This window comes from Colossoma macropomum, unplaced genomic scaffold (assembly GCF_904425465.1).
Source record: "Colossoma macropomum unplaced genomic scaffold, Colossoma_macropomum, whole genome shotgun sequence".
In the NCBI taxonomy this organism is placed as follows: domain Eukaryota; kingdom Metazoa; phylum Chordata; class Actinopteri; order Characiformes; family Serrasalmidae; genus Colossoma; species Colossoma macropomum.
Window position 1 is genome coordinate 17653650 of NW_023494791.1, and position 23970 is coordinate 17677619.

Sequence of the window (23970 nt, forward strand, 5' to 3'; positions counted from 1 at the left end):
TAAACTGAAAGACATCAGTTGTGTTGATGTATTTTATGTCAATCTATACAATTGAATTAGGTAAACTAAGAACACCTTTTCAGTGTATCTGACACAAATGGAACATAAATAAATGTGTCCATCAGGCTCTGTTCGCTGCTGTAAGAGGGACCAGTCAGAGAATTTTACATATATAGTATTGTGCACATGTTGTGGGCATCTAGGTAGTATTTATTTGTTCAAAAAAGCACTGATAAAAGAATGAATAAAAATAAAAAAGACAGTACATTGTGATTTGATTCATGCTATCTTAACAATGTCCAAAGCTCTCCTTGAGAAAGTCAAGTATTTACAGTTACCATCCAACACCTGCTTCAGCCAATCAATCCTTCATTAAATTAAATCAGATATACTGCTGATGGAATTTAACAAATCTATGCAACGACTGCAGTGGACCTTCCTCTAATTAGTAATAGTATTAATAGTATTAATAACTTTCTAAAACACAAAGTCGTGTTACTTTTTGCAGTATTTATGTTTATTTGATTTTTTCTAATTTTATATAGTGTTCTATAGGCAAAACACACTTACTGGGAAGGTAAGTATTTTTCTTGGCTGCTTAGGACTTTTGCACAATGCTATACATTATCATCATACAATTTGACAACCAAATATTTGCCGACTTACAGAGAAGGTAAAACTCAGTTGTGACTTATTTGTAATCACATATTTGAGTTATTATGAAAAGTAATTGAGTAATTATGAACAAATCTCTATTTTTAACTGACTGCTGTTATACATTATTTTTTAACATATCACAACATGCTAACAGATACACTCCCCATTGTGTCTAAGCTTTCCAGCATATAGTTTGTTCATCATTGTCTGCATGCATTCATCAAAGAGGATGCTAAATAAAAGCAATTATAAGTTTTAAAAAAAGTTAAAACGTTTTAGTTTTTTTTGGGGGGGGGGTGTAGAAGGGCGGAGGGTTGGTATTGATTGATATAGCTCCTTTTTTCCCTTTACACCCAACATTCCTTCGCCATTTGATCCAGAGACGTATCAATCATCCGACAGATCTCTTCCAATGATAATACACTGAATCGATTGTGCTCACAGTGAATGTTTCAGGTTAGCACTTTCCTCCGGCCTTCGTTTGCTAACCTACAGGCCTAATTCAAAGCAGATCAGTGGTTTTACGAGGGGGTTTAGTGTTTTCTCATGTTATACCAGTGTGGAACCCATCTGCTTCTGATTTCCTCCCCCCACTTTCAGTCCTGTAGGGCTTGATTGGAGGGCCCTCTCCAGCTGCGAGCGATGACTGCCGTGCTGTGGTATTTGTCCTGTTGCAGGGAGGTTGGCTCTGCTGCTGGATCCCAGCCCCCTTCACTCTCCTTAGGGAACACAGCTGGAGGGAGAGGGGAGGGGGGTTAGTGGTGCTCAAATTCAGTTCCCTCTCTTACCTCTCCAGCGGCTTACGGTCACTGGATACACATCTCTAATGTCCTGAGCAGCCATCGCTGCAGAGCTCCTGAGCGCTTTTGCTGTTATTTCGGCAGTTTGCCGCAGAGAAAGCTGAAGTGCTCTGACTACATGAGAGAAAGACAAAGTGACTCTGTTTGGTCCATCAGATTAGTCTTAGTCAACGTCTTTTATGTGTTTGTGCGCTTGTGTTTAAACGAAAGTGTATTTGAAATGTGGCAGTCTTGCCTAGACTCTGTAGCTCAGAATAGGCCTGTCCTAGAGGTGGATGTCATCCTCTCAAAACAACCTCCTTGTTATTTTAAAGGGCTGGAAAACTAAATTTTCCTCACTTTTTTGAAAAAAGAGTTGGACATACTTAGTAAAATTTCAAAACGTACATTTACTCCCTGATCCATACATTCCATATTTGGAAACTAGGCTACAAAAACAGCCTGTTTTAAATTTAGTGTTTTAGTGATGTCACAAAAAATGAATGCATTTACTATCTGCCTATTCAGCCTACAGCTGTTTAGCTCCACCCATTCACTTGTTATGAGGAAGTTATGAGGAGTGTTTTAGCCTGGACTGATTCTTGAACAAGCACGCAATCAGATCAAAGGTTATTTACCTATAATCTCTGTCCAAAAAACACATTTATCTCCAAAACGGTAACTTTACAGAAGAAGGCAAAGCATTTTTAGCTTTTAATGCAAGATAATGTAAAGATATTTTATTATTAGAAGTAAGTAATTCTATAGCATTTCTCCTGGTTTATTTCTCATGAAATTTTCACACAATATAAAAGATGGCTACAATGTTGAAATGATATACAAAAATAAAAAAGAAAAGAGTTTTCTTTCTTTTTTTTTTTTGAACAACGCTGATATATCAGTCTCAGAAATATAACAATAAAAACTGGCTTTTTAAATCTAAGCGAGAAAGAGAGTTTGGAACATGACCCCACCTCCTACACAAACACCATACATTGACCTCAGGAAAAAAAATAGCAGAAATGTAGGATATGGGCCCTTTAATGCTTGCTGACACAGAAACAAACATTGACACACACGCAAACAAACTAGATGTGATACAGCAAACAGAAGCTCTTTATCCAGAACTGCAATTATCGACTGCCTGTATTTCTTTAAGCACTGTTTTCATTTGACCAGCAGGCCAAGACTACTTCGTTGAGCTTGCTGTCTATTTAAGCTCTCTGAGATTCTGGCTGAAGTGGTCACTCTGCTTTTACAACGATGCACTGGGTAAAACTATGTAAACAACTGTGCAACTAAAGTGCAGAGGCCCTGGTATCAGTCTGTAATTCAGTCTTTGTGGTGTTTTCTAGTGAAGTATGTTCTGAAAAGGCCCATTTCATTTTAAATTGTTGCCTGTGGAAAACAGACTGTTCTGTTGTGCTTCAGATGGTCGTAATATTTTTTTGTGACAAAACTGCCAAAATAACAATAAAACAATGAATGCGAGTTCATGAGTTCAAGAGCACAAAATTTGGTGTTTTTGTCTGACTAATTGGATTGAAATGACCAGGATATTTCCCTACTTAGTCATTTGTAAAGACAGATTTTATTTAGACAAAACCAGACTGAATAAAGTCATTTACATTTAAAATGACAATTTTTACCAGAGCTATTTCATTTATATTATCCAAGGGTAGTTTTTATTTTTTTTATGGGTGTGTGTTTTATTGCTCATAATAAGTAACTGTCTGATGAATGTGTTCTTGTGCTTTGCTGCAGTGTGTCACTAATTCGGGTTCTGAGTTTAAAACTTTCCTCATTTAACAGGTCCAGTGTCTCATCATGCCGATCACACCAGGCCTCTCCCACACTCAATTAGTCTGAAATCTATTAAAAACACAACCAAAATAGGTCAAGCTGCTGTAAACAGAATATCATGTGTGTCTTCTGGCAGAGGCCCAGGGCATGCTGCAGAGTGCTGCTGCATAGATAGAGGCTTTTTTCACAGCGACTCAGATTCTTAGCAATGTGATTAGACAGAGTTGTGAATTTTCCAGTACTGCTGGTTAGACATCTGCCAGAGTGAAACACTAACTTAAGAAAACCTAAATAGTCATGTCTGGTCATGCCTATTGGAAGCCACATAGCTCTTAAACACTTACGCTTTAGTCTTATTCAGTTATCAAACTCAAAGGGGAATTCCACCAATTCTGATTTTTTTATTCCTGCATAATTCAGTGGTTGAGATGTAAAGTCATTCAGAGTGGTTTCATGTGAAATGGTGCATTGTAGAGAAACCTATCAGATTTCTTTATGGTGGTGATAGAGACCAGGGGTCACAATGTCTACAATGCTAATGTAGTTATTTTATTTACTATCAGAAAAAACAGTAAATGTGCATGTGCTTTCTGAGTTTTTTATACTGTTGCTGTCCAAAAAAAGTATCTCTATTTTTTCTACAGAATTTAAACACATCATGTGAAAACTTCTTGGACCAATAGAAATGCTGCAAAATGTTTTTTACATTCATTTAAATTAAAAGTTAAGAGTGTTTTTGCATTTTCCTGCAAAATTGCTGTTTTGGAAAAAATATATATGATTTTTTGTATGCCAGCGATATGTAATGTTGATAATGGTAAAGTAGTGATGAATCACAAAAAAATAAGTTTTCTATGGAGTCAGTTTTGCCTTAAAATGCCCTGCATGTACCTCTCTGCGAAGTAGAAAACTTTGTGAGGGGTCTTTAGAGGAACAAAATGCTTCAGACGTCTGGTTCCTCTAAAAGTTTCTGATTTGGTAAGTTTCTCTAGAATGAAGTACAAACCACATTAAACCGCTCTGAATGTCTTTGTTTACATCTTAACAATGTAATAATGCAGAGATGGTCAAAAAACTTTAGATATTCCGTAACTACTGTGAAACTAATATGTAAGGCATGTAGTGATAATAGTGAGGAACGTAGATTTGAACCCGATGACGGATCCTTAGAGTTTACAATCTTAATATGTTGTTACATCAGATATCCATTATTGTAAGAAAAAGGAGGAAAGAAAAACTTTTCTTTCTGTTTTACTGCTATTTACATGAGCCTATATCCTGTTAGAAGGCCACTCATTGTTAAAGCCATAAGGCCAGGCCATATTGTACATATCATTACACAACCCCTAGGGTTTATAGGGTGGGTGGTGAACCCTTTAAAGGTATATGATGGCACAGAATTGTTTTTACAAAATACGGTGACTTTACATGTGAACGCACTAAGTTTTACGTTCTCTACACATTTGTTTTCATAAAGTGCTATTGTATGATAAGGAGTATGCAGTCAGTTAATTCATATCAGAAGAATGTGCATCTGAATGTTTTATACTGGGCCAAAGAATCATTAGGTATATATTTCTATGTAAATGTATTAGAATAGTGTTAATAGTTTATTAAACCGGCAGTACTAAATGCTGTTTAGAATATTAGGGCTTGAAGAATGCTACAGGAAGTTGACTGCTTATGTTTGCGAGAAGGGGGGAGCACTGGCTGGTTTAACTCGTTGATACAACACCAAAGATGAAACACTATGCTTGAGTTTAACCTCTTCAATTACCGTTTATTAAACATTGTTTTTCAATAAAACAGATAATATTTCAGTGTGCAGAAAAACTCTTTCTATAAGGACCAAGAAATTCTGTGATTAAAGCTGACTGTGTCTAGATGCTGCTGCAGCACACTGCTATATCAGACATTGTTATATCAATGTGCTGGACTTGGGAGTGCATCTTGACATTTGATAATAAAGAATTTTACTTTGGCCAAAATAAGTGCATCCCACATAAGCAACTGTTAGCCTGTCAGCATCTTCTCATCCAAGCTGGGTTGCATTATTTACTATTTACTACTTTATGGTACGGAAATGCTGCAGGACATTACATAAGACATTGACCAGAGTTTTTAGTATATATTCATTCTATTAAGGGGGAGATACACCTAATGCTTAATGAAGCTCAACAATGGAAACTATGAATCAAATGGAGTCAGTTGTGCTATGGGTTTTATTATTTTCCCAATCCGAGAGCTCTCCACCCACACCAGTCCTAAAGTGGACTAGTGGCGCAGCCGCTAGCACGGCCTTGCGTCAGTCCATTTCTGAAGTTTAGAAACATAGCCAGCAAAAAGCTCAGATGTCATGGTTTCCAGCTGCCGTCAACTAGGAAGAAGGTTTGTTGACAGTGGTTGAGTCATATTGTTTAAGGTTGGGGAGGAGAGCCTATCGCATGCAGCATGTGTGTCGTGACGCATGTAGCTGGCTCTTTACACACACTGGAGCAGATGCTGATGATTTCACCACTCATTAGTCATGCGGGACCAAAGTTACATATCCACCCCGCTCATCCCCGCTGCAATCTGGAGCCAGCTTTAGGCTTCATTCCCCATCAACAATGAGGCACAAACCCCAGGGACAGGAACTTTGATATGATAGATTTTGCATGGGTAAACCAAGGCCTCAGAAGACCTCTTTTTTCACCTGACTGAAAAGCCACACATGTTTAGAAGGACTGGGGATGTGAAATATTTTCTGCCTATGAGCAATTTTGCCACTTTCTCTCTCTCTCCGCCTGTCACGTTCTCTTTCTGACTCTCTCTCAGTCTTGCTCCCACTTTCCAAGTCTCTTTTTTGAAACAGTGATTGATAGGAAACATAATGATGCACACATGTTGAACTTTCTGACCAGAACACATGCTGAGACCACACCACATCTGTAAAGCCTTATTTGCACTTAAAGTATTTAAATCTTTGAGATTCCTCATTCATAACACTCAAATTTGACTGGTTGTTTGGAATGTAAAGAGCCTTGCATCAATTTTTTTCTGACAGTATTGCTGTAGTATTCATTGTATGTAGTCCAGGTTAGCACAAGTTAGTGGTGAGATAAACACTGTGGTAACAGCAGGAGAACTTTACTAGCTCTATTTAAATTACTGTAACATAACTCTAACCAGTTTTAGAGAATACTAGTTTTTCAATGGACTTAATCATGTTTTCTTGTTGAGTTATATCAGACTTGACAGGGCTTAATCACCTCGAGATGTTTCCTAAATTTGTTTGTTTTGGACTTTCTTCGAACTTAGAGATCTACCATGATGGTGACATAAAACTCTTGTTTGTGACACACAAGGGAAAATCCCCTTTTTTTGTAGTTTTCCCTTTCACAGTTATTGTAGCCTAGATATTGAAGCCAGCATTGACTCACCATGCAGAACCCACGCCTAAGCCTGTTTGAGAATTAATTTGTGTTAAAAAGCCCCTTAGTGCAAATGAAACATGCTTCCAATGCCAACGAAGCCTTGACTGTTCATAAAGCAAAGTTTGTACATCTTCTCATTTGATGGTTACAAATCTAAACACAGAGAAATACAATGCATTATTTGTAGAGGCTTACTTACAGACCTTAAAATCAGTCCTAGCCTGGCTTTGCTGTTTATCATTTTCTCTCAGGCAGTATTCAAAAAATTACCTTGGTGTTGAAGCATATGGACTGGCCTGGAGGAAGAAAACAGAGGGCTGTAGTTATGAGAGCTTGCAACTTGTTAGACAAGTCTTATTTGATTGTAACTGCACCCTGCCAAGAGCACAGGTGATATTAATTCGTTGAGGGAGGACAGGATCAGGTGACATAAATTCTTCCACTGCGGGCAGTGCTTCAGTCCAGGCTTACTTTCACATCCACTGTTGATCAGTACAGCTTGATGACTTGATTGCTTGCAGATTTTAGCGACAGGCTTGCCTAACTGTATCCGTTATGCCATTTCAGGCCCGACCCAAGGGTGAAGGACTGACACCCTATCAAGGGAAGAAGAGATGCTTCGGAGAGTACAAATGCCCCAAATGCAAAAGGAAGTGGATGAGTGGAAACTCCTGGGCCAACATGGGGCAGGAATGTATCAAGTGTCACATCAACGTGTATCCTCACAAACAGGTACAATATAGAATTTAGTACATTTTAGTACACTGGAGCATCCTGTTCTAGTTCTGTATATATTGTGCAAGTTCATAATCAAATTTATATGTTTGTGTTATTCTATTGTTCAGCCATAAGCTTACTTGTGTAATGTACACATAGGCAGTGTATTCTTTGGAGGAATTTTTGTGGTGGATGAAGCCCCATGGGCTTACCCTTGAAACTCGATTCTTGAACCCAGGCGTCCTCCTAACCAAAATACTGCCTGAGCCGTGTGTTTCCTTTTCCAGGAAATACACATACGCAAGGCAACAGACGGACTCGGTATGACTAAGAACAGAAATGCTCTAGACGCGCTCATGCAAGCGTAAGAAGCGTTACAGAAGCATTACATGAATCTCTCACTAAAGGCTTACTGTTAAGTTTAGTCTCAGTTCCGTGCACCTCGGATGGATCAGATGAAAGGGTAAATGTAGTGCAAAGAGGGAAACATTCATTACACTAATTGTCATCAAATGTGGCTTTATAATTCATGAGAAACCATCATTTGTTTGGAGGCAGCTGGTGGGAAAAGCATGCTCTTTTCCATGAGTGTGTTGTGGTTAGCTCTTCTCTTGCAGGCAAATTCTTTGCCTTTTCAGCATCACCCACTTAACATATTTCCCCCCAGTCAGCATTTGAGATGTGTAGTACACTCCTGTGGATATCAAAGAGTCTCTATGGATGTGCAGCTGACTCCTGTTCCTGCAACCTAAGCAATCGTATAAAATGTACTGTATATGCGTATGGTTTTATTAGTTTTCCCATGCTGGAAAGCTGTATACGTCCCCAATACTTCCTGTTGGTTGATGAAGTGATTGTGTCTCAGCAGTGGCCTTTGCCATGCTATCAAGTCAAATAGCCAGACCTGTGCCAGAAACTCACTCTAAGAGCATTAGAGGGGTAACTGCTGTAAGCCCTGTTTTCAGCAATCTCCAATTTAACGCCTTGCTCTGGGAGCATGGCTGACATCTTTACAGTATGAGCAGACAAGAAGCAGAGGTACAACACAAAGTCCCCCCAAAGGTTCCTGCTTGACTAAGCTTTTCTGTTGCTTGGCAGGAATTAATTCCAGTTATTGAGCACATCGGCCAAATGCTTAATCCACTGAGGTATCCGATATTCCCTAATATTATCATTCACAAAGCCCTTCGCTCTTGAGTAAACACTCCAGCCTAATGCTACATTGTCTCCTCCCAATGGCCCGTGTTAACCTAGTTTTCCGTATTTCATAAAGTACAGCTGAGACACACTGGAAAGAATAACAGGATCGTAAAAAGATCCTGCAACAACAGTGGGTGGGAAAACAAATGATTGTGGAGGTATTGTTTGTGATCAACAGCCAAAAAGTGCTGGCTCTCACACCCATTCTCTGGGTCTTTTGCATAATTTCCAAGAAAAAGATTCACCACCTCGATTGTCACGCTGGTTTGAAGTCTTGTAGGAATAAGCATACCAGAGAGATGGAATCCTAAAAGCATTTCCAATAGCTTTGAAACACTTTTTTCATAGCATTACAGAGATCAGAGTATATATCTGATACTAGTCCTAAACAAATGTTTGACACACCCTGCTGCTGGAGCCAGACTGTGGTTTGAGCTCTGAACTCACATGATCTTCAATAATATCAGCCTTAAAGGCCTCATCATAAACGTTCTCAGCCTTAGTCAAGTATTGTGGCAAAGCATATGTTGTGGTGAGCCTAAATGTCCAAACTGAAATACAAACTAAAGGCCATGTTTTTTTTATATGGTCTGAGTACTAATAACAAATTATTCCATTCCCGCAGCGTCCTCTGGAGAAGCCCGATGGCCTGGACGTCTCTGACCAGAGCAAGGAGCACCCGCAGCACCTGTGCGAGAAGTGCAAAGTCCTGGGCTACTACTGCCGCCGCGTGCAATAAGGACCAGCAGGTCCCTGCCCACTCCTGCCTTCCTGTCCCTTTGCCCCTTCCCCTCTGTCATACCCACCAAGTGCTCCATGAAAAAAAAGCAAGATGTGCCAAAATATTATTGTAAATATTGCTAATTCTAATATGGCCTTGTGTATCAACAGCATAAAAACACATGTATTTGTTTTGTGTGTATAATTGACTATTATGTGTTTAGAAGTATGTCACTGACAGTATTGATATCCATACCGGGCACAATGGCTGACCTCAACATTGTGCTTTTGACTGCGTGTTTACAGACTCTATCTTCATTTTCCCTGCCAAGTGAACTATGTGGATGTGCTGAGTGGTAAAGGTATTATTAGTTCATTCAGACAGGGCCTGTAGTGTGCCTTGCAGTGTTCTTTGGGGCAACAGCACACCATTTTAACTGTGAATTAACAAGGGATATTGTACTTGTCATCCCTAGCTTTTATGTTGCATATTTATTTGTATTGTTTTTATATCCGTGCAATTGATTGAACTAAACTGGGATATTTCTGCCTGTGTTTGTTTGCACAGGTAATGTCTAACCCCACCTCTTGCCATTAGAAACTACTGTAGGATAGAACTGTCTTGTATGTAATTCAGCAATATCAAGTTCCTACTTTTGACATACGTGTGTGTGTGTATGTGTGTGTGTATGTGTACATATACGCACACATATATATATATTTGTGTGTATGTGTGTGTTTGACATGCATATAATCTGCGTGCTAGATAACCTTAGACAAGGCTACAGCTGGCTAAAAGTAAGTCTGGAAGTTATCATATTCATTTTGTTGGCAACAGTGCAGTATGTCAACAGCTTATGCAACAGTCTTTGTCATTTTACTGAGCAGTAGCCTATTGGATGACAGTACAACAGATTTGAGTCCATCAAAAGACTACGAGACCACAGCCAGCTGGAACAAACACCCTTATTTGCCTCAGGATAAAATCGGCATTGGAATTATATATTTTTGTCTTCTTCTCCGTACATTATTTCTAATACGTGTGCCGCTATACTTTAGATGACATGATGTTTAAGGCCTGCTAAAGGCAGGCTCCTGGCCTATGTGTATCTATGCAATTCTACATTGGCCTAATCTTAAAATAGCTTGAGTGCTTGATCTTTATTGTGCATGAGTAGCATTTATTAGTGGATCTAAAAGCATTTATTTCTATTATGCGCTAAAAAGCAGCCTTCCCTGCTCTGAGAGGAATATTTAATGTCAGATTTCTCGGTCTAAACAATTCCTTTGGATTTATATGGCTGTATGTTGGTATTTATAGAGTATTTAGAGATGTTATATATCTTTGTGATGTCACAAAAAGAATATTTCTTCTCCATGAAAGATTAAGATTTTTCACATCACAGCTGTATAAAAGCTTTGCTGTTTATGTAGATTTCTGAGTTACAACGTTACTGACAAATGGTGGATTTAATCCCATCAAAGCTGTGATTTTTAGGGAAGAATGCCCTAACTGGGAGGAGGGGAGGTAACATTTGGCTGAAAAGGAGCAAAGGACAAAGTATGTTACATTGAAAAGTCTTTCGAAAGGTCTGACAAGATGTGGTTTTGGTAACGTTTGGCCATAGGATACAGGACATTGGTGGAAGTATGTGAAGAGTGTAGTATAGTGTAGAGATTTTATCATGGAGGAAGGATATAAAGCAATTATTCGCATGATATAAAGATTATTGAAGGATATACAGTAGTTTACCTTTTGGTCTGAAAGATTTGCTCTTACACAGTTTAATTGCAGTACTAATTGGTCACGTGACTGTGATCACTAAAGAGCATTTAATATTTTATAACATTAAGTGTAGCTTTATTTTGTATAACGAAGGACATTTGTAGACACATTTGTAAGCATTTTCTGGCAGAAGTTACTGAGAGAAGAATATTGTCTTGTCAATGTTTTAAGCCTAGATGTACATATAAAGTAAAACACATTTTTTGGTATATAGAGTGTGTATAATTGTTTACTAAACGTTGAAAGTCATAACCTCATATATTTTATGTTGTCTGAAATTGTATTTTTCTGATTTGTGGAGGCAGACTGTATGATGCTCTCAGAGGCAAACCATGCCTGAAGGGATAAGTCCAACATGCTTTAGGTGATGATGATGATGATGATGATGATGATGTGAAACGTTGGGGTTTTTGGTAGGTAGCGTCTCATGCTGGTCTAAGATGTGAATTGATGGGGCGGCAATGTAACGAACCCATTAGCACTGAAAACAGAGAACCAACTAATATTTCCCTCCCTGCATTAGGGGTTGTGGGTGCATTAGGTTTGATTTCCTGATGGTAAATTAAATCAGACTATAGCCTGTTGCTGTGGAATCAGCAGTGAGATATAAATGAGATCAGTCTCGCAAAAAAATGGCTCTCTGCAAAACAGGTCATCCTCTTTCGTGAGTGTTAGCCTTTTAGTAGAGCTCCCTCATTACTCAATAAATATAGCTTTATGTGGCCTGTTGTTGCTAATAGCTCCTCTGTGCACACATTGATACATGCCAAGCTTCACTTCCAGCCTCTTTTAGGATGGAAGGAGTCCTTCGGTGTTTTGATTAACACCGTTGCAGGAGATCAGCCAGAGGCTGTTTTTCTCAGTAAAAAGCAATGGCTTCAAGTGTAACCGCTGTTGATTCTTAAAAGCTTAACACAAAACTGTTTCGCTACATCACTGGGATCAACTGAATTAATTGTTTGTTGCCTTAAGAGTGAGAAAGAAAAAAGCTATACTGCTTATACTGCTAGATTCCTTCATTTACGCTTGTTTTCTGGTTCCTTACAAAGTAGTAACATAGTGATTATCTACTTTTATGCACTCTTTCAGACTAGAATAGTGTTGTTATTGAGGAGCTCTGCTATTTTCTAATATTTAAAAGAAGAACAGCTGAGATAAATACTTGTTAGCTTTCTCTGCTCATCTTTGGAGGTGTTTTAGCGTAAGCCCTGTGATGTGCTAGTGCGGCTCCTAGGCTGGAGCGATTGGAGGTAGTGATAAAGTGTACATGCATTTACAATACAGTGCTTATACAGTGCTTTCGTGCATGTGTTTGTCTTGAATTACATATACTTGACTTTTATAGCTCACTTTCAGTGTAAACTTATTTTCTATGAAAGATATGTGTATTTTGGAAACCAGTATAGATGTTGAAATTTTTTTCAATTTGAAATCGGATGCGATTTTTTTTTCCCTTTCAAAGATACAATTTTATGTTCGTTTTGTGTATATATTCGACGGCCATCATTTGCAAGTTAGCTATTTTGAAATGTTGTGATGCAATATTAAAATTGTTTATGCGAAAAAGGGCAGATTGCTGAGATGAGCTGGGAGTTTTTACCTTGTTTTACAATGATCTTAGGTTGTATCCTACAGAAATATTTATGGAAGGTCTTTCTAAGGTTTCTTCTTTTTTTGTATAAAATGCAACAGAACTACACTATGAAGGAAATATTGATGTCTACTAGAATATTATTGGTTGGTACATAATTATTATGCCCTTACAAGCCATTTTATTTGTGTTTTGTTATTTTAGATTTTACCAGTATATACATTAACTTTACCCATTACAAGTGCTTTAATATGCCTCTGGGGGAAAAAAATCACCATATGTGTCTGCTGAATAGCACAAATGTTAGGAATAGCAGTTCTAGGAAAGCAATAATGTTGTAACAGCAAACGTTTAATGTCAAAGACTGACTCACACCACTGTAAGTCAAACTGTATCAAACTGTGAGCTTTTCAATGTCACCAGTTACTGCCAAGGCAAATGATGATTCTAAAATATGTTTTGGAAATTAAGATATACTTTAAAAATCGTGTGAGACAAAGAACTGTAGCTGAGTTTGCATGTGCATGTGGTTTAACTGATTTAAGAAGTATACTTTTGTGCAATGTATTATTTAATATTAGTTCATGTAATGTCTCGGTTAAAAAAAGTCTTTCATAGAGTTCACCTCACTAATAACTGATTGTTACAATTAAATGCCTTTATTCACTACTAGGGTATACCAATTAATACATATTTACTGAATGTATTGATGAATCTCTCTTGTGACGTTAGATACTCATGTTTATGTTCTTGTTCGTAATGTCTGTAACATATTTGAGATCATATTGAATTGGACAGAGCAACAGAGAGGAGTTGATAAAAGACTGTACTAGAAAATTAAAAAGAGAACAACTCTGTTGCTCCACGTCCATGAAACGGCATTCCGATATGTGCCTTATTAGTTAGGAAAACCGAATACTTTGTGCTTTTAGGGGTTTGTTGGATTAAAACTTTGAAACTAAATTGTTTCTTTCTCTTCTTTCATTGTCTTTATATTAAACAGCAGCGTTTCTGTCTTTTCTGTTAAAGCCATAGGTGTTTCAAAATTTCAACATATGCTTCGAGTTTTGGGAAACTTTTGCCATCTCAGATCTTCCACTTGGGAGGCAGTATGGTCCTGATTAATTACTTAGATATGGTCCTAGGGAGTGATGCTTGTGTAATAGAGATCCAAGTTTAAAGCCTCAGGAATGGCTGTCATTTTGACATCAGGTTCTTATATCTCCGAAAATGCTGAGGAAGAGATTTTCCTTTAGATCTTCAAGCACACATCACTAAAGCACATTCATTTTATCTTTACCATACAGCACACAGTGAAAAAGACAGATGTATCTTTTTTTTTTTTCACCATTCGTCTAATTGCTTGTAATGATTGTAAACATGTGAGTGCTACACAAGAACGTTAGACCTTGGCAATGGAAGTGCCTTTCCTCCCGGAGCCAAGTTTCCGTAATTGGGCTACATATTCCAAATCACTAAAACTTCACAAGAGGGTGGAGGCCCAAATTATATGAAGTTTGTTACAACAATGCAGACTTAAACAGAACGGGAACGAGAGGGTCTCTATGGCAACTCTGTAATCGGAGAAGTCAAACAAACGTTGTGACCTCAGCCCGCATATGGTTTCATTTAAGAGCGAGGACTGTTTTTCCACAAAGGTTCATAATTTACTTTCATAAAGCATTACTGTGATAAGCTACACCTCTACCTCCAGCTCCATTCTAACTTCGCAGTTCTAGTGTCTGTGAAGTGAACACTGGTTGGCCACTATTGTGATGGTGATGTTGGCCTGCATGCTGTACAAAATAAGCTTATCTGTACTGAAAGTGGAGAGGTTTCATGGTCACAGGTATGATGTCACATCCTCTTCTAAAGGACGGGAAGGCTTGTCTAAAAAAAGATTTGGCATCAATCTCAGGAAATGTTAAAAAACATGGAAGAAAACCAAACGAACATTTCAGAAATGATGGCGAGGACATGATTCCAAAGTCAGTGCTGTATTGTGAAAATCCACCGTACACCAACAATGAATCATGTGAAAGTATATTTTGTAGGTCTGTGCTGAGAGAGAGAGAGCGAGAGAGAGAGAGAGCGAGAGAGAGAGAGCGAGAGAGAGAGAGAGAGAGAGAGAGAGAGAGACCTCATCATGGTGTAGACCTCATCTGGAAAACAGCCTTTTGGCCATTAAAAATGAAAACCATGGGTACAGGATGCAAATATCCTCAAAGAAATTCCACATGTCACAACTAGTCTCATATACAATTTAGTTTATTCCAAATACCTCCTGGAATTTCCTTACAGAGGTCTCAAAGGTATACAAACTATATACAGCTTGCATCTTATTTTCCCATCCAAAAAAAATGCATATAAAAGTTTATGTGTTTGTCCTCAGCACGAGTTAGATATACCATGCAGGGCAAAGTACTTACTTAGTAAGCATAAAACACTAAAATATACTTCCACAAAGAGTGTTAAAGGCCCATAGGTTAGTAATATTTACTTGAATTAAGACAAACATTTTTTCCGCATGCAACTGTGCTGAAAAGCTGTATTAACCCTTAAATTAACCTGCATTAACCATTAAATCATTTACCTTTTGTTTGTAGATTAACAAAAGAACAGTCTGCTCTGTATTGCATTATTTAAGCTCCCCACAGTCTGTGATGACAATCTTCTTAACTGTTCCTCCGTCATGCAAACCGTAGGACTCCATTACAGTTACAGTCTCCATGCCCTCTTTTACATGACCAAACACAACATGTTTGCCATCAAGCCTGAGACAGAAAGAATTGACATGATTTGTTAGACCTACATTACACTATGGTTAACCACCAAAACCTCATAAAAACAGCAGTGGTGATCGCTTCACTATGATGGCCCTATATGCATACCATTCTGTTTTTGCAGTGCAGATGAAAAACTGAGATCCATTGGTGTTTGGTCCAGAGTTTGCCATTGATAGCACACCTGTGAAGACCAAGATGAACAAACATCAGGTCTCAGTTTGCAATGGATTACTAAGATGTGACTTTTTATGTCAGTTTGTACAGTTCAGTAAATGTAATATGATTTAGTGGCCACTTCATAATGAAAAGCTCCACAACAAAGAGCTGAATGTAAAGAAAAGCAGAGAACCCAAAACACCACAGCAGACTGCAGCGCTGCATGAGGGCACACATCTGGATCGGTTAAGTTATGGTTCTCGACTATAATTACATCCAGGCCAGTATTACACAACCCGACACTATTTGGCCATATCAATCTATCAAGAGGGTTTGTTGGTTTAGGAACCCCCTGGCACCAAAAATGCACTATGATACATTGATGTTGACTTGCTCTGAAAGTAGGTCATTCGTTTGTGGATTACAAAATCTCGGCTCCTCACTGCTGTGGGCCGTGCCACCACCTAGTGGTCTTATGCAGAAGTGAAAGCACCATATACACAAGTCTTCCCATGTGCTCATAACCAGTATAGAAAACTGGGAACCATAATCCCAAAGGGCTGAGCTGACGTAGCTTTGCTGCAGCAATTACGTCAATAGTCTGGGAGTAGCTAGCATTACGTCACCTGGTCCAGTGTGTTTCAACTTGAAATTCTCATCTTTGAATGTCTTCCCATAAATAGATTTTCCACCAGTGCCATTATGATTTGTGAAATCTCCACCCTGTGAACGGATAACATCAGTCATCCTCGGATGGCAAGTACAGTTCATATAGAAGCAGACGTGAATTAGGGATAAACAATATGTATATAACACATTACACTGTTGTTTGCCATGTTGACTGCAGAGAAAGTTGAGGTGTGCATGCAGGAGTGCATGCATTTTCATGCAATCTTCATGCAATTTGACAGACAGAGGCAATATTATATGATTTGATTCTACAGGTTAACAAACGTGATTTGCTGTGTCGCTGATCCTATCAAAAAGAGCTGGTCTGGCGGCAGGTTTTCATTCCAACCAAGCCAAAAAGTACACCTCATATAACTAATCAGTTGTTCACAGACTGAGACCAAGTGATTGGAAGCCACATCAGCCTGTTGTGGATAATAATGTTGACCTCTGATCTATTTGGTCTGTACAGTGAGGCACATTCACTTTTGTTTGTTATTTAATATATTTCCAATGTATACAGTATAAATGTCCATTGTATTTATGGTTATGTGCATATATGGTTATGAATACAGTTTTTTTTTCCATATTTCTAAGTACAAAGTCAAAAGAATGTAAATTTGAAGACTGGAAATATATAAGTAACAAAATGCACATTAACCTGTTTCCTCTCACTGAATGTAGTTTAACTGGTTTCTGTAGCTTTTCTGTTTTTTTTTCTCCAATGAAAATATCAGACAGGTAGTATGTACTGAAATGAAACACCTGTTATAATATTAATAGTTAATAGATACCTGACACATAAATTCAGGAATTATTCTATGGAAAACCGAGCCTTTATAGCCAAACCCGTGCTCTCCTGTACAGAGGGCCCTGAAATTCTCTGAAAGACAAAACAAGTCAGTCATTGTTCGTTTTTCAGTTTAGTTTTAAGTAATAATGAGGTTCCATAAATCACATATGGACTTTATGGACTTACCTGCTGTTTTGGGAACAACATCTGCATTTAGCTGCAGTTTAAAAAGAGGAGTTCTGTGATTCAGTAAATTTATATATCATACACAGATTACAATGAGACAAACAATTAAAACTTCACAACGTAACGTTAGTAAACGAAGGGCATGTCATTGAAATCTAACAGTTAACGTTAGAGCCAACTTAGCTAACCTCGCTACTAGTTGCAATACTGGGCTGCATCTAATGATATTAAAGTACATATAAATTAGATGATATAGAGGACTTTAAGGTCTATCTGTGCTCATGCTGATCTTTTTGGATTCTTACTTCGATTGCGATTCTTCCAATAAACTCGCCGTCAGCTGCGACGTCCAAGAACACGACCGGGTTTTTAGGGGGTCCTGAGAGAAGTCTGTTCGCAGCAATAGCGACTGAGCAATATCTTAAACGATTTTTCATTTGCAACATTGCGGCACGACTGGTTTAAAAACAAGCAGGGAACAACTGAGCTGTGTTAAAGTGACCAAGGTGAAATGTGTGCGTGTACCAGACGCAGCCATAGCCGCCATCTGACCCCGCTGTTTCCTCAGAGCTGAAGGAAAACCAACAGCGCCCCTGTGTGGCCGGTTGTGTTACAGGCTCAGCAATTAAACGCTGTGAGAACAGAAGGTGTTGTTATAAAGTCAACCTGAGATCAAAAAAGCGTTTCTACTTTGTTATTTCACGTCCCTGGTCATATTAAGCACATATGTATGATACAATTTAATTTAAAAGACCAAATTCTTGTTTTGATGTAATATTTAATCTCAGTGTGAACTTTGCCCACCGGAAAAAAGTCGAGATCCTACATGGAAGAAAAATGTATGATGATGTCATTCCAAAATGCTGAATATCTATTTGTAATTTTGGCAACAAAGAGTTTTTGAAAAGGATAACAACTGGTGTTACTGGAAAACACATTTTATTTCTAAAGTGATAGAAACGCAGGAATAAAGACAAATATAAATAATCCTAAATAATCTTTATTGAATACTTTTGTAGTTAATTGATCTGTCCGCAGCAGAAACCTGCGTAAGAGAAACGCTTTAGTCAGATGATACTTTAGCGTAATAGCCTACACGAATTACTAAGGCTAGTAAAGTAATTTCATTAAAATTTTTCAAATGTGCTTACAGTGAGAGCCAGACACAGGCAGAAAACCATGAAGCAATGCCAATATGCAGCGATGTCTGATGCAGAAATCTATTTTTTAATCAGTGCTACGATAATGCTAAGGTAACCATGGTATGTTAGCATCAGACAAGTGGGGCTAGCTCTGCTCAATATTGGATTTTGATGTCAGCCGTAGTTTTAATACAGGCATTTTAAGTTCGCAACAGGTATGTAAGTGATATTCTTTACTTTATTTATGTCTTGGTGTTTAAATAACTCTTTATTTGAGGCTTAAACTTGAAGTCTGTCTTTAGTTATTGTAGCATTAGCCTTTTAGCTGGTTAGCTTTCTGCTACCTGCTCAGCCTGCTCTAGTCAAGGCAGAATAGCCAGTGAATAGAAAGTGTAGCTAAATCCACTAAAGGGAACTGTTAACAGCACCCAGTGATGTTTAAGGGGCAGTTTGTCATCTGTCGACTTTTTATGGGTACAGATTTGAACGCCTTTCAAGGAGTCATTATAAAACCACCTTTACATGTGTGCTGCTCTGTGCTTTTTATGATGGAAACCCTTCACTGGTTGTCGCTGTCTAAAATAACTAACTAACTAACTAACTAAATAAATAAGCATACTTCGAATATAAGTTGATGTAAAGAGACTCTTTCAAAGTAATTTTGGACCATTTTATGGGTCCATTTTTCATTAAATTTTCACACAATGTAACTGACAGCTGCTGTTCAAATTATGTACAAAAATAAAAAATGAAAAAAATGGAGACATTTTTTGGACAGCAAAAAGTTTAGAAACAAAGAGGTGTACTTTATGAAGTTTCCAGTCATTATATGTGCAATATATGTGATATTTTAAAGTATATTAAGCTGCACCATTTTTTAATATTCAAATATATGCCAGTATGTGTTAGTATATTGAAATACATGCACATATGTATGTATATACATATATATATATATATGGACTTTTCCTTTGCAAATGAGTTTTGACTATGTCACTGTGTACCAGCGGACAGGGGAAAATAGTAATGACCAATATTATCATGTTTCACCTCTCTCTCCTTCTCACCACCCTCACCTATCTTCCATTAAAACACTCAGATAGCTCAGAGACACTCTTTGAAACCATGTCTCACTCGAACATGTAAACTGTTAAATGGAAACAGAACATAAATGTGTTACAGTACTGTAGAAATGCATTGTAAAATAATGCATTGTAATTTCTGATACACGTTACTTGAAAGGGTCTATATCATGGAAAATTACATTTTCCTTATTTTGTATATCAAAAAAGTTTGATGTACAATGTAAACACTGTTTTCAAAACTTACCATTTACTTTCCAGTCCATACAGACCATAACTAAGCTGCAAAACAGCCCAATTTAAATTAATAGTTTTTTTGAAGTCACAGAAACCAGGGCATTTACATAGATCCTCTGATTTATCGCACACCAGCTTAGCCCCAATTCAAGTTATAAAAAGTGTTTCTGCCTGGTCTGCTCTTTGAATGAGGCACAATACAGGGCACTCAATCAGAGGAGATCTACATAAACCCACACAAACATGAGTGAAACTCAGAGAAAGCATAAAATACAAGAAAAATGTGGGATGTGGGCCCTTTAATATTAAATGATGATTTTAATGACTTTTTTAATGACTTGTTATTCACACAAATCATGTTGACAAAGCGGTGACCATGTTTCATCTGAATACATATTTATTAGATAAATATTAGGATGTCACAGCATCTAACTACATACAGTTTTGCAAGACTAAAAATCACAATTAGTTTTTTTCTTCTTCTGAACAGTTTAAAATATGAAATGATTGTACACAGAATGTACAAACCAAAAGACAACTGCCACTTTAGGCGCCAATATCCTCAGATTGTACCTTTTTTTTACTCTGATCATGATATCAAAATTGTACAAACTATGAATTTGGTTACAATCTTTTGGAACCACTCCAGGCCCCACGTCCCTATCCTCCAAATTATTCCCCAGGATTTTCTTCATCTTTTTGTAGCACCTTATAGAGTACACAGGTAATGGAGCAATACACATAAGCTAAATATTACACAAAGGTAAAACAAATGTGTCTCGTTCCCCCCTATTTCCCCTGACATGGGGGGCTGGAAATATTTTACAGAAGTGGAAAAAAAATGGCGAGAGGTTCCACAGACGCTAACAAACACAGATTCATTTTACCCAATTCGAGTCTGTTAGGAGGATGCAAGCTTTACAAATTCTAAATACACAATGCACATTCCCCTGGGGAAAATGAATACATTTCTGTTAACGTGTCTCTATTTGTCATTTACATATGTACATGCATCCCTTATGTCCCCTGCTCCTGCTCTCTTCCAGACCATTTCCCATCAAGACCTGTGGCTGAGTAGGGGACGAACAACGCCTGACTCATCTCACCATAACTATCTCCACCTCAGCTTACGCTTTCTCCTCAATGACAGTACAAACTACAGTAAGTGGCAGGTCTATAACATGGACTATGCTCAACTTGAAGTGTGACCCAAGTGGAAGTGGAGATTTTAGTTCAGTTTGTGTGTCTAGAACAAGGAACAAAAATGTGGCAGTGCATCATTTGAAAAAAAAAAAAGATATACAAGTGTATTACAAGTGGAGAACCACATTCTCCTGTTTTGAAGGAGTTCAAATGTGTCGACAACAAACATAAGGTCTGTACATAATTGAACACTAAAAAACTGTAATACAAAATAATTTAAAATGGAAAAGAATATTTTTAAAATGGGGTAAATATGCATCCGACAAAACACATTGCGAATGGTTTTCAATTGTAAGCGCAAAGAAGTGACAGTATTGCTCCAGAACAAACTCAGAATAATATCATGAAAACATAATGCGAACATAAAGCACATTTTGATTATTAACAGAGGGTATAAATTACAATAAAAAGGGGGCAAAGCATAACCCTTTGCAGAAATAGTATGTTTCATTAAACAAACAGTTATCTGACATGTTGAAGGGATTCTTGTTCTGATTGGGCGAGTTGCTGAGCTCATGGTATATGCACTTGGTTAAAACAGAATTTCTGTGATTCCTTTTTAAGGTATTACTTATTTGCACTGGCTAAAAGTTATGTGGGGTTAAAGGATGGTTTCTGATGATTTATAGCTAACAAAATAGGATTACACTGACATGTAACACCTACAAATGAGGAAATGACTGTAAAAAGCTACTGTACCATACAGTGCCATTTCATAACTACATTGCTATGCAAATGCCTTGCTGGAACTGAAGACATCTCATGCTTTAACCTTCACAGAATCCAGATATTACCTTGCTAAGATGTTTGGGCCACCTCCTCCAATCACAACACATGACTTTGGTAATACATGGCCATATTGTAATCAACGCACATACACTGTACATTTAGAGTTACAACAACAGGGGAAAAACAGTAATCATAGCATGAACAATATATTGTGCATTACAAACATAATCCTTTACATGATCCTAGTTCCATGTTTAAAATGCTGAATGAAAACAGGACAGAGGAACACTTCTGAAAGCACTGATTAAAAAACAACAACGACCAAAAAAAACGAAAAAAACAGGCTACACTGGTTTCTATCACTAAAACAAAGGGTGATTGGCACAAGTGCACATTAAAACACACTGTATGCTGTCGTGTCATGAGGGGTTGAAAGACATCACAGGCCTGGGAAGGGCCAAGTTCATGCATTAATGGGGGAAAGAACCCCAGGAGAAAGAGCTGATAGAGGGTTCAGATGTTATAACACTTAGATGTTATAAACTACTGTTTTCAAAAGTGATTGCATTACTTCTTACTTTACAAAATGAATTGCCTTGCCCATTGAGTTTGAATCCACAGCACTCTGAGATGGAAAGATTTTGTGAAGGAGGTACAGTGCTGGTTATTGATGCATATAATCAGGCATACAGTATTGGCATGATTCTATAAAACAAAAAATAAATTAAAAAATGAAAGGAATTGTCATGATGCCCTTACTTGATCTGCTTTAAATGGAACACGAGTGAATATGATGGGCAAAATGGTAGTGATGATATGACATGATATGCACAGCTGAAGGGGTTTTCCTAGGAGGGGACACACGTTCACATGTTCCACGTATGAGCATCGATGGACTTACGAAGCCCACCATTAGTCTCTGTGATGGGGATACCAGATCACTCTGATGCAAATCCTCTCCTTGTGTGTGATGCAAGCATTCTTCCCTTTGATGCTTCCTTTGCAGTTTTCCTGTTGCAGTTTGATGAACGGTATTGTGCTTTTTCCGAGGGACTCTGACAGACAAAAGTTGTGGACATCCAGCGAATAACACTAGACGGGGATTATCGGGAAGCAGTGGTGGTAAAGCTTGGAAGAACAAACTTCAGAGCTTGTGGACACACGCACCAGTTACAGGAAGATTTTCATTCAGGTCTTGCTTTTCACAAAAGGAAAAAAAAATCTGAATTAAAAAAAATGCTACAACACTTTCCTAGTGAGCACACATACAGTTCTGTGTGACATATATATTCATATGAACTGATTATAGCTGCACAGTTTTTGTTGTTTTTTTTCATATTAGTATTGAAAGATATCACTTTAGTGCCAACCAACATGGCTGCCTTACATGTGTGGAAAAGGACGTCCATAAAAGAGTGAGATATTTACACGAGTAAGAGGCAGAGGGAGGAAGAGTGTTTTGCGCTTGTAAAGTCCTGGATTGGCGCTCAGGGTGCTTCTCGACTCCTGACAGCCAAACACGTCAGTGCCTCAGGTAAAGGAGGATTAGGGAAGTCAGTTGTTTTCAAAGAGGGAGAGCAGATCGTCATTGCTGTTGCTTGGGAGGTCTGGAGGGTCTAGGTATGACAGTAACTCATCTGGGTTCGCCAGTTCTGGCAGCAGCTGCAGAGAACAAGACAAATGTTAGAAAGCAAGAACACAGTGAACATTTCAAGTGTAACAATATGCATCTGATCCACTATATACTGCACACTTTATGCAGAACAAGCTCTAAATGTCTTAGAATATGTATTTGTCAGTTAATGCACAGATTAAATAAAGATTTATATCCACACTGAAGCTCCTTTGCCCCTTTAAATCAAACAAAGCCAAAAAGATGTATAACAGAACCACATATTAACTAGGGCTGTTCAATGTGGCAAAAAATCGTATCACAGCATATTTTCTATATCATGCGATAGTGATAATAATCGATACTCATTATATGCATTTCTAGATGCTTTGGGAAATAAAATCATGCCTGGCCAGGACTTTTAATTACCTAAAATGTCCAGAATTGGGCTATGCTTTCATAGTGACATTCACTTTCTACAGTCTGCCCCCTGCTGCCCTCCTGCCTCTATTGTCTTCTTTTTTGAAAACCAAAATATGTTTACACTATCTGACGCTCACTTTCAGAGTTTCAATAGTTTCTTGAAAACTGAATACCAATCGTATTATGGAGTAACACAGATACTTGATCATAGATAGACAGATTAAGATAGAACAAAAAAAAGTTTAAATAAAAATATAAATCAAAATATACATTTCGAGCACAC

At 37.9% G+C, this 23970-nt stretch overlaps 3 protein-coding genes across 15 annotated transcripts in view; 1 reads left to right on the plus strand and 2 right to left on the minus strand.

Moving 5' to 3' along the window:
• zcchc24 (zinc finger, CCHC domain containing 24) overlaps positions 1 to 13632 on the plus strand; it is a 41763-nt gene extending 28131 nt beyond the window's left edge. The window contains exons 3-4 of the mRNA XM_036574180.1: positions 7223 to 7387; positions 9198 to 13632. Coding sequence (XP_036430073.1) covers positions 7223 to 7387; positions 9198 to 9311 — 279 coding nt within the window. The 3' untranslated portion in view covers positions 9312 to 13632. The remainder of the gene's footprint in view (positions 1 to 7222; positions 7388 to 9197) is intronic.
• Positions 1172 to 17825, minus strand: ppifa (peptidylprolyl isomerase Fa). Of its 3 annotated transcripts, XM_036574182.1 has the most exons (7): positions 17565 to 17825; positions 17260 to 17290; positions 17075 to 17163; positions 16238 to 16334; positions 15561 to 15636; positions 15263 to 15443; positions 1172 to 1390 (listed from the first exon to the last, which is right to left on the minus strand). In XM_036574182.1, exons 1-6 carry the CDS (start codon positions 17703 to 17705, stop codon positions 15308 to 15310), a joined length of 570 nt encoding a protein of 189 aa, XP_036430075.1. In that variant the 5' UTR covers positions 17706 to 17825; the 3' UTR covers positions 1172 to 1390; positions 15263 to 15307. The 3 variants fall into 3 exon arrangements, with proteins under 3 accessions (XP_036430075.1, XP_036430076.1, XP_036430074.1); XM_036574183.1 differs by lacking the exon at positions 1172 to 1390 and having other exon boundaries at positions 14808 to 15443; positions 17260 to 17312; positions 17565 to 17623; XM_036574181.1 differs by lacking the exon at positions 1172 to 1390 and having other exon boundaries at positions 14811 to 15443.
• Positions 17826 to 22833: 5008 nt separating this feature from the next.
• zmiz1a (zinc finger, MIZ-type containing 1a) overlaps positions 22834 to 23970 on the minus strand; it is a 145106-nt gene continuing 143969 nt past the window's right edge. For all 11 annotated transcript variants that reach the window (XM_036574192.1, XM_036574191.1, XM_036574189.1 and 8 more), the window contains one exon: positions 22834 to 23314. In XM_036574192.1, the coding sequence (XP_036430085.1) occupies positions 23207 to 23314 (108 nt within the window). In that variant the 3' untranslated portion in view covers positions 22834 to 23206. The remainder of the gene's footprint in view (positions 23315 to 23970) is intronic.

What these genes read in the sequence shown, in the direction of transcription:
- ppifa (XM_036574182.1), bottom strand. Translation starts at nt 17,705, where the DNA reads ATGTTGCAAATGAAAAATCGTTTAAGATATTGCTCAGTCGCTATTGCT. An exon ending in TTGGAAGAATCGCAATCGAA is followed by an intron (nt 17,291 to 17,564) that starts GTAAGAATCCAA and finishes TTTAAACTGCAG; the next exon opens with CTAAATGCAGATGTTGTTCC. An exon ending in TTCCTGAATTTATGTGTCAG is followed by an intron (nt 16,335 to 17,074) that starts GTATCTATTAAC and finishes ATCCGTTCACAG; the next exon opens with GGTGGAGATTTCACAAATCA.